Source organism: Nematolebias whitei, chromosome 1, assembly GCF_014905685.2.
Source record: "Nematolebias whitei isolate Nwh7 chromosome 1, NemWhi1, whole genome shotgun sequence".
In the NCBI taxonomy this organism is placed as follows: Eukaryota; Metazoa; Chordata; class Actinopteri; order Cyprinodontiformes; family Rivulidae; genus Nematolebias; species Nematolebias whitei.
Window position 1 is genome coordinate 36,307,295 of NC_056498.1, and position 10,934 is coordinate 36,318,228.

At 38.6% G+C, this 10,934-nt stretch overlaps 1 protein-coding gene across 1 annotated transcript; it reads right to left on the bottom strand.

Moving 5' to 3' along the window:
- Positions 1–2,588: 2,588 nt before the first annotated feature.
- On the bottom strand, positions 2,589–7,072 carry LOC119409832 (carbohydrate sulfotransferase 12-like). The gene is made up of 5 exons (XM_037676736.1): positions 6,931–7,072; positions 5,729–5,904; positions 3,296–3,439; positions 2,912–3,219; positions 2,589–2,829 (listed from the first exon to the last, which is right to left on the bottom strand). The coding sequence occupies exons 1-5, from the start codon at positions 7,031–7,033 to the stop codon at positions 2,589–2,591; spliced, it is 972 nt and encodes a 323-aa protein (XP_037532664.1). The 5' UTR covers positions 7,034–7,072.
- Between the last annotated feature and the right edge of the window lie 3,862 nt (positions 7,073–10,934).

A 10,934-nucleotide genomic window follows, 5' to 3' on the forward strand; every position in this document is an offset into this window, starting at 1 on the left:
CGATTTCCTCCCACAAACAAAAAAACATGCATGTTAGGTTGATTGGTAACTCTAAATAGAGTAAAGAAATGATGAAAGGATAATTATTTTATCCAAAAGTCCTTGTGAGGGACTGGAAACCTGTCCAGGATGTCCCCCAACTCTTGTACAATGACTGCTGGATATGAGCACCAGAGGCGCACATGACCTGAAAGTAAAGAAGTGGGTAAAGATAATGGATAGGTGGATTTTCAGGAAATGTTGAGGTTGTCACACACACAAAAAAAATATCCAATGTTTAATTTTGATGGTAATCTGGATCACCATCCGGATTCAGGAATCGTTAAAGGAGTCTTGTCTAACGGTGCACAAGATGTTACTGCGTGAGTGACCGCATGGTCTTTGCGGAAGTGTGTGCTGTCCGAGTGCTAAAGTTCAATTCAGTTCGATTCAATTCAGAAATATTTTATTAATCCCAAAGGTATATTAAATGTTGTAAGCCATCATCCTGGTTTCATGAAAGAGTTGATCTAGATGCTGATGGCTGTGAGCAGGAAGGACCTCTTGTAGCGCTCTTACAGAAGATCTGAATGAGCCACGATGGATTTTTTAAACACCAGAAACATCCAGATTGTTCCTCCATTTTTCTGATAAATCTAGTTGATTTGGATTAAAAAAATGAATTAACATAGTATAAAATATAGTGTTTTTACAAAAAACACACAAACCAATAGTTATATGTTCTCATTTATTCTAATTGTTCATCTTTCGATGCCTCAAGCAGTGACTTGCCAGCCGAGTGGGATGACACCTGGTGGCTAATCAGGTTTCAGGGTTGGCAAGTGCCGCCCTGACTACTCCTCTGGCTATGCCCTTGATGATCAAACTTACAACAGTAACAAAATACTTAATAGAAGTTATTTTAGGTCAAAGTAACAAACACGTTTCTTGCGTAACAAAACATTCCTCTGAGTTTTGCGTGACATCAATGAGCTCTGAGATAATCTGTATCATATGACCGTGGTTTTATGCAGTGCAGTAAAAGAACAGTTTTATTACCGAAACAGAGACTTCAAACAGACCTGAACATTGTTTTGGCTAATGTGGCAGGTTTTATAATAAGTGATAGAGAAATTTTAGGAAAGTTTGTGGGGAAATAAAAGATTGTTTTAAAAATGTATCCCAAGTACTTTAAACAGATTTGTTTGCACCTATAAAAACTATTTATTTTTGCAAAATAGTCAAGTTTAAAACAGTGTTACTAATTAAATCAGAGTAAGTACGTTATGGGTCTCCTGGGCAACGACGTTCAAGGCTCAAATTTAGACCAAGTTTAACAACCAAACCAAATGTACCAACAAAAAAATACTGTGGTGAACAGAAACACGAAAGATTTCCCATCAAACGTCATTACTTACAGCATAGCACAATATAATTACACATTATAATCACATAAATACAGCACAAGAAAATCACTTGGAAGAAAAGGCACCAAAAGTTTGGGTCCTGACACGGGGAGGACAAATAGCTGTCAAGTTGTCACAAACATTGGACAAAGTTTAAGATTAGTTTAAATCTTATTAACTCACTGCTGGAGAATGAGAAGACCGTCTCAATATATTTCACAAAAATCATCCAGAGAATGACTAAAAATGATCACTATTATAAAACAGTTAGTGATAGAGAATAATCCCACATTTCTTCCATTTTTTAATGAATAAACAGAACTCTTGGGGATGTTTGGGGCATTTTGTATCATACAGACTCTTATTTTTTAATAATTTTTTTGTTGTTGCCAGAGTTGAATTAGGACAGTAATTTCAAACCAAATAATTACACAATTATCTGTTAAACTTTACATTCATTCAACCTTTATTTACACAGGTTAATCCCATTGAGCCTCGGGGACTCATTTACAAAAGAGACCTGATTTCTTCACAAAGAGTGACGACAACAGTGGACAACAACGACAACAATAGACAGTCACAAAAGAGGCATACAAATTTAATTTTTTTTTACAAATCAAAACAAAATAGCAACAAAAAGGACAGTCAAAAGGAAAAGTAATGAAAAAAGAAAAGCAGCTAGATTATAAGGGAGTGTAGAAAACTAAAAACAGGATCATGTCTGCATTGGTTTTTGCCAGGAACTTAACAGATGTTTGAAGCCACTTAGAGAGGTCAAGGTTGAGAGCTTCAGATTTTTTTGCAAGATATTCCAGGAAACAGGAGCAGAGTAGGAGAAGGCCCTTTTGCCTATTTCAGTCCACACTGAGGGAACACTGCAGGTAATAATGTCCTGAGAGCGCACGCTGTAGCTGCACTCACGCAGAGACATAGGAGGAGATGTATGAAGGCAACAGACCAAGTAGTGATTTAAAGATGAATATAAACCAGTGGGAGAGTCTGCGTGAAGTTAATGATGTCCAGTTAACCAGTGAATCCAGGGTGCAGTGGTATCTTTGATGATGATGATGATTGACTGATGGGGGAGGGGATCCCATTTTATACAGAAATATTTTAAAATATTTTACCCAGTACCCCATGTGATCTCAAACTAAGAGTTGTAGGGGTACGGCTTACACTAGTAAATGAAAGGCAACCTTAACCTCAACCATCAAGTAGTTCACTTGGCCTTCTGTAGCCAAAAAGTCTAAAGTCTTGTTCATAAAGCTCATACAGCCTCCTCCTGTCCTCCAAAGACACCGTCCTGAACCAGCTCAGTACAGAATCAGGAGTGGTTGTGTTTTCATAAACTGGTGGAAAATGAATACTGTCCTCCAGTTTTAGCATCTTCAGCAACATTTGGGCGTCATCCTTAAGAGTTTCCTGATGACCAATAAAGTCATACCTGAAAAGAAAGCACAAACTTTTATACTTTGATTTGTTTTAATATGTCGAATAGTTTTATCTGAAGATCATGATGGACTCACTCTATGAGACAGGGGTGACACAGGCGGTACATCTGCCTCCAGTGAGGCTCAAAGGGTTCCTTCTTCTCTGTTTGTGGATCCACTAAATACTGAATGAAGTTGTAGAATGAGGGACGAATGCCCAACTTAAATGCCTCTTCCTCTGTTTTTGGTGGATCAGGCTGGTTGTCATAGAAACGCAAGATGTCTCTACCATACTCCTCATAGAAGTATGAATTGTTAAGTAGGAACTTGTCTCGGTAAGCAGAGATGAGACGAATAAATGGATCTCGAACAAACAGGAACTTGGTGTAATGTCTTAATTTCACCTGCAGAGCAAATAAACACACATCAGTTATCTATTTGTAACTTTCAGATCAAACTAATATAAGTGGCAGAACTGACCTTTATCTCCATTTTTGAAAAGGTATTCAGGAGGGTAAATTTGTTTCGGATGTGAACAGAGTCAGGATCTATTGAAAGAGGGTCAGGATATGGCTCACTCTGGTTCAGAACAATCATAACTCTTTTCCAGTTGGTACATGCCACCTGCAGAAAGATACAGGTCAGAATCTATAACTAATCTGCCACTTTGTCATGCTGTGGCTAAGAAAAGTGGTTAGAAGGGTGGTTGTTTTCAACTAATTCCATTGCCGATGCCCCTGAAATAAATTGATAATGTAGTGGTTCAAATTTAACAACAGGTTAAAACTAGTAAAATGATGGTCTTTAAAGTACAATATTTAACTAAAAATATTTAACTATTTACTGTGCCAAAGCAAAGTAGCTAGAAGACACAATGGTCCACATTATTTTAAATCAGTGTTCCCACCACTCCTTCCAATGTGTCCTAAAATCTTTTGACAGACCCCCTTCAAGGGTACAGTATATGTTTTTTTTTATCCAAAAGGATAAGATACATCACCTCCCTTATCCAATGTACATATGCTGGGGGTTTGGGTATTTTCAATTGTACAAAATTAGCCTACTGGCTAGAAGAGAGCCAAAGACAATCACTTCTCACATTTGCTGAAGGACATATCCACAGAGATAATCCCAAACAGTGAAAAGAGTGGTGATGGGTGAACAGTTTTTCCACATATCCCAAACAAGGAATCAAAAATAGATTGCCAAAAGTCTGCAGTTTGGGACAGGTCCAGAATGTGTGCAAGGGTGTAGCTGGAGTTTGTTTGCAGCAATTGCATGCGGGGTCCAGATCGGCTTTCATCTTGGACAGCTTGTCTTTGGACCAGTGCAGCCTGTGCCAGTGGTCCACATTTTTTAACACCAAGTCTACTTTCCACAGAATATTTCCCATCCAATCAACATGATCTGAAAAACACTTTAAACAATCATACAGATCCAAAGTGTTGTACACAGAAGAGAAAGTAAAACATAAAAGTAAAAATAATGAAAATACAGTACAAGAACAATAAAATCATATAAAAAAATCAGGTAAGAGCTGCAGGTGGACTACAGGAAGAAGATCAGCCCACCCCCCAACTCTCAACAGTACTAAGGTGGATACTATGGACTGCTACAAGTACCTGGGGGTCCACCTAGACAATAAATTGGACTGGACAGCTAACACCAATGCACTCTACAAGAAAGGGCAGAGTCACATTTTTCTTCTGAGGAGACTCAGGTCCTTTAACATCTACAGGACAGTGGTACAGATGTTTTACCATTTTGTGGTCTCCAGCATCTTCTTCTACGCTGTGGTGTGCTGGGGCCTCTAGGTGACGAAAGCTGATGCTGACATCATGAACTGCAGTCTCTGACAGAGGTGTCTGAGCAGAGGATGCTGAGGAAACTGCTCCAGATCCTTTACAATATATCACACCCCCTTCATGACACACTGGACTCTTAACACAGCACCTTCAGTTGTAGACTGAGACCACCGAGGTGCTCCACAGAACAACACAGGAAGTCCTTCCTATGAGCTGTGATGAACACACATGTTCCTCACTCCTTACTTTATTACCCACGGCCATGCCATGCATTTGCTTATGTGTGTGCAGGTGTGTATGTGTGTGTGCATACGGGTGCTTTGGTGTGCGTGTTTGTCCTTTGGCAAAGTATTTTATGAATGACTAGGTTTTGAAACTCAGAAACATCATTAACTCGCTTCTACAGCTCAGCCACCACATCTAATCAGACCTTGCCATGGTGGTACCTGAGATCATCTCTAATCCATACAATGACGTGACTTTGTCACACATGACATCATTTACAAGGTTTGATCACACTGCCTATAACTCTGTAATTTCTTGTCATAATGATAATGTACATCTTAGACTGAAACCTTGACATGCAACTTGCTTAAAAATTCTGACTCGTTGTGCTTTCTTATGTCCTCACAAAGCCCAGTTCCCTGTGTGTTCACATGTCAGCGACAATCATCCTAACCAAGTGTGGACATAGAAGGCAGTGAGAGTCCACTGGATTGCCCAGATGCACGAATTCAGGGCACTCGGCAAATAGTAGTCTATTGTGATGTTTATTAAAGACCAAGCAGTCCTGATTTTGCACTATAATATTGCAAAGACAACAGATTTGTGATGCATTGTGCAGTCAATCAACGAAAATAGTGGACTGCAATATATTAAGAAAGACCAGAAACCTGCTGATGTCTCAACTGCATGGTGTCTTTTTTAAAGCCAACAGGATGGGTCTGTTTAAACTGATATGGTGACATCTTTCGGATGCTCTACTCACAACCCACTGACTCTAAATGTACTCCGACAGCTGTTTTGGCAGCAAAAATGGGTCTTATTGACTGGTGCTGAAAATTTTAAGGTTGATTGATATGCAAGTGTCAGATGGTGTATACATCACCTTGGGAATGTAACAGTAGATGATGCCATGGTTATCATCAACAATGAAGTTGTCCAACTCTTTATCACTTATGTCTTCAAAACTGTGCTTCCCATCCAGAAATGTCTTTGCGTCTCCATGACATTGTTCATGAATCAGCTGCTTCCTTAGTTCCTGCAGCTGATAGAGCCTTCCAGCTATAATAATATAAGCGTTAACAACATTATTATCAATAAATTCAACAACAGTATTATCAACAGTAAAAATGACAATATTGACAATATCAACAACATTACCAATGGATACATGAAAACCAATATAAACAAAAACTAACAACATTAACAGCATTAACAACAACATTAACAATCACAACATTTACAACATCAACAATAGCCTTAATTACAGCATAATTAACAATGACAACGTTAAATAAACATCAACAAAAACATTGACAACAACATAATACCAACAACAACATTAAAACCAACATTTAAAACACTAACATTAACAACTACAACATTAAAAACAACATTAACTACAACATAATTAAAACATTGAAAACAAAATTTTAAACAATAACATTAACAACAACAACATAGAAAACAACGTTAATATTAACATTAAGATGAAGAACAACAACATTAACAGCAATATTTAAAACAACATTTTAAACAATATTAACAGCAACAATATTATTATGAACAACAATGACATTAACAACAGCATTAAAACAATATTTAAAACAACATTAACAGCAATATTAAGGTGAAGAACAACAACATTAAGATGAAGAACAACATTAAGATTAAGAACAACAACAACATTAACAGCAACATTAAGGTGAAGAATAATAACATTAAAAACAACATTTAAAACAAGATTAACAGCAACAACATTAACAACAGTACCATTGCAAACAACATTATCAAACACCACCACAACAACAATCGCATTAGTTAAACTGAAGGATCTGGGACAAGTTATAAAATTTTTGTTTCATGCAAAAGTTCAGAGCTTAACTAAAAAAGATAAACGGTGTACTGTATGGAACGTTAAAGGTAATCTATGATAATCTGAAAGCAGTCACGGGTGTGGTTTGATGCCTTTTATGTCCCAGTCATTTCAGTCAGTGAAGTGCAAAAGTGCAAACAAGAAAAAAATCCTTCTTGCAAACAGTAGAAGGATACACAGCAGGAACTGTAAGAACTGTAAACACATCATACCTTTCTTTTCTTTGGATATGTCCCTTTTGTAAGATAGAATCTGGATAGCAATAATTAATCCAAAAAGTCCAAAAGGCAGTAGGAATCCTTTGCGTGCCGCCATGGCATCTGAAGTGAAGCAACCAAAGCTAACAAACCAAAAAGATCCACTGAAAAAAAATAATAATAACAAAATCAAGTTATTTTCTTTTTACATATAAAACATGCCACAAAACATGCTAATAAAACCTGGAAAAGCGGTAAAGCAGCATTTAGTTAATTGTTTTATCCCTGTAAAATTAAAATATGACATGTAAAAAATAAAGCATGATTTGCCTACATGACCATTTTTTTTTAGCAGCCTGGTATCAAATCAAACTCAGTGGTTATTTTGCTCACCAGAATCCAAAGTTCACAGCAAGAAAGTGATATTCTTGTGCTTTACTGCTCTCTTCTCTATGAGTGCTGTTTAATGACAGGCACGAGTGCAAAGCCAAGAACTAAATAAACATGAATACTGAGTAAATATTGACTTTACAGCATCACCGTTTAGGCTGTACCATTCAGATACACCTCACTTCTGTGCTGTTAAATCAGAAAACAGCAGTTTGTCCATTTGTTCAGCTCTCATATAGAAGTTGTGTTAATATTTGTTGCTCTGTCTCTTTTGGCCTTCAGAATGTCAGTCCCAACCATTCTGTTGTGCGACAGTACATGTCTGCAACAAATTGTTTTGTACTTTAAACTTAAATATAAAATTCATATGCCTTTGTCTGTCTACTCTACACTGTGTAAAAATACTTTGTTCAGTGTTTTGAGATAATGATGAATAATGCACCTCCTTTTTTATCAGACTAGAACAAATACATCTCATGTTAGATATCTTATGGTACATGTTTAATCTAAATAGAGCAAGAATATGAAAGCAAGAGCCCACTTATCAAAGAGCACAGAGCACAATTCTTTTCTGGCATACACTACATTGCCAAAAGTATTTCCTCACCTGCCTTGACTCACATATGAGCTTAAGTGACATCCCATTCCTAATCCATAGGGTTCAATATGACGTTGGTCCACCCTTTGCAGCTAGAACAGCTTCAACTCTTCTGGGAAGGCTGTCCACAAGGCTTAGGAGTGTGTTTATGGGGATTTTTGATCATTCTTACAGAAGCGCATTTGTGACGTCACATACTGATGTTGGACAAGAAGGCTTTTAGTCTCCGCTCTAATTCATCTCAAATGTGTTCTATCGGGTTGAGGTCAGGACTCTGTGCAGGCCAGTCAAGTTCATCCACACCAGACTCTGCCATCCATGTCTTAATGGACCTTGCTTTGTGCACTGGTGCGCAGTCGTGTTGGAAGAGGAAGGGACCAGCTCCAAACTGTTCCAATAAAGTTGGGAGCATGGAATTGTCCAAAATCTCTTGGTATGCTGAAGTAGTTAGAGTTCCTTTCACTGGAACTAAGGGGCCAAGCCCAGCCAAGCCCCACACCTTAATCTCCCCTCCAAACTTTACGCTTGGCACAATGCAGTCAGACAAGTACCGTTCTCCTGGCAAGCAGCCAAACCCAGACTCGTCCATCAGATTACCAGATGGAGAAGGGCGATTTGTCACTCCAGAGAACGTGCCTCCACTGCTCTAGTCCAGTGTTGGCAAGCTTTACACCACTGCATCTGACGCTTTGCATTGCACTTGGTGATGTATGGTTTGGCTGCAGCTGCTCGACCATGGAAACCCATTCCATGAAGCTCTCTGTGCACTGTTCTTGAGCTAATCTGAAGGCCACATGAAGTTTGGAGGTCTGTCACGTAAACATGATTGTTAAATCATGTTTCTTCCAACTGAGGCGACTGTCTTAACTGAAGCCCATATTGTCCCAAAAGAACCTGGAGACAGTAATACATGCATTCATGACATCTAGGCTTGATTACTGCAATTCACTCCTGTTTGGTATCAGTCAGACCTCCATAGCACGACTACAACTGGTCCAGAATGCAGCAGCCCAATTTTTAACCAGTACAGGCAAAAGAGAGCACATTACACCAGTTTTGGCCTCACTGCACTGGTCACCTTCGAATCCAGTTCATAATACTCCTGTATGCCTACAAATCGCTGAACAGTTTCGCACCCCCACCCCCCCCCACCCCCCGATTTACTACAACCGTATGTCCTACCACATTCCCTAAGGTCAGCGGACCAGTTGCTCCTCACAGTTCCAGGAACTCGTCTTAAGCGCAGAGGGGACAGGGCCTTCTCTGTAGCAGGACCAAGACTTTGGAATGAGTTACCTCTGCTTGTCAGACAGGCCCCCTCCCTCTCGGTTTTCACGTCCCATTTAAAAACTCACTACTATTCAATAGCTTTCAACATCAGATGATCTGTGTTTTGAACCTGTACGCTCCACACTGGTTAGTCATCATTATCTGCATCGTTTTTATGTCTATATTTCTGATTTACCTCATTTTGTATTTTGCTTTGTGTGTTACCTGTTGTTCTGTCTGTACAGCACTTTGGTTGGCCTTGTAGCTGTTTTAAGTGCTCTATAAATAAAATGGTATGGTATGGTATGGTAGTGATTGACTCTGCAGAAAGTTGGCGACCTCTTCGCACTATGCGCTTCAGCATCCGCTGACACTGCTTCGTCAATTTATGTGGCCTACCACTTCGTGGCTGAGTTGCTGTCGTTCCCAAACACTTCCATTTTCTTCTAATTCAGCAGACAGTTGACTGTGGAATATTTAGGAGCGAGGACATTTCACGACTGGATTTGTTGCATCCTATCAGTTCCACGCTGGAATTCAATGAGCTCCCGAGAGCGACCCATTCTTTCACAAATGTTTGTAAAAACAGTCTGCATGCCTAGGTGCCTCATTTTATACACCTGTGGCCATGGAAGAGATTGGAACACTTGATTCTGATCATTTGGATGGGTAAGCAAATACTTTTGGCAAAGTAGTGTATTTTACTTGCTGTTTGTCATCACATGAACGAGCTATAAAACTGGATTGAACTTATTGTTTTTAAAAACTACCTCCACAGGCTGTGCGCGAAGCATCCTGTGTGATGTCTGTGTGTGTTTATTGCAATAAACTAATTCGAAGACCATTTTTGAAGACATCCTTAATTTCACCTGTTTCTGTGTTGAGACAACTTAAAGTAGGAAAATCCACAACACAAACCAATGGACTCTAACAAAGTTAATTTAGGTCCTCTGGACGGATGCAAAAAGTTTCATCTTTTAACCAATAGACTTTGTTGTTTTAGTGGCTCCTCCGATTGAAGAAATCCTTTGGGTGAAGGGGGAAATGTCTCAGAAAAAAAAAACAAAGAAAGAAAGAAATGGTCCAGATGACCTGACTGAACATTGTTGCTTGAAGGAGAAAATGTTCAGGATCAGAAAGTGATTCTTGTGATGCATTCTCTCAGCCGAACACGAGGAGGCAGTAATTCCACGTGACATTTTAAACATCTTAATCGCTTGCTTTTTATTTCAGCTCCTCCTGTTTTTGTTTAGTTTTCTTTAGACTAAAGGGATCCACATGATATCAGTGACGACATTTGTTTTATTTTTTTTGTGAACATAAACTCCAGTTAGAACTCAGGAGGAAGTTTCTCTCGAGTAAACTAAATATCAGGGAGGTTTATTAAATTGTATGTAGAGGACAGCTAATAGTAAAGACAAAGCTATTGTGAATCAAACAGTTTTATGTTTATAGTTTATTTATACTTCTTTATGTTTTAATCGCCCATTCTTGGTTGATTTGGGAATCCCCAAAAACAATGTACAGTCTAAAAAGTTAGCCCTGAAAATGAAACATTTTATAAATTCTATAGTGTCAAATATATTTAAAAAAGTGTTATTTTTGCTCTCCGCTGTAAGTATAAGTACGTTTAACAATGTTCAGTCAGGTCATCTGGACGTTTTTTTTTGTTGCTGAGACGTTTTGTCCTTCATCCAAAGGACTTCTTCAATCTGAGGAGCCACCAAACCAAACTGAATCACACAAACAGCTCACTCCCAGA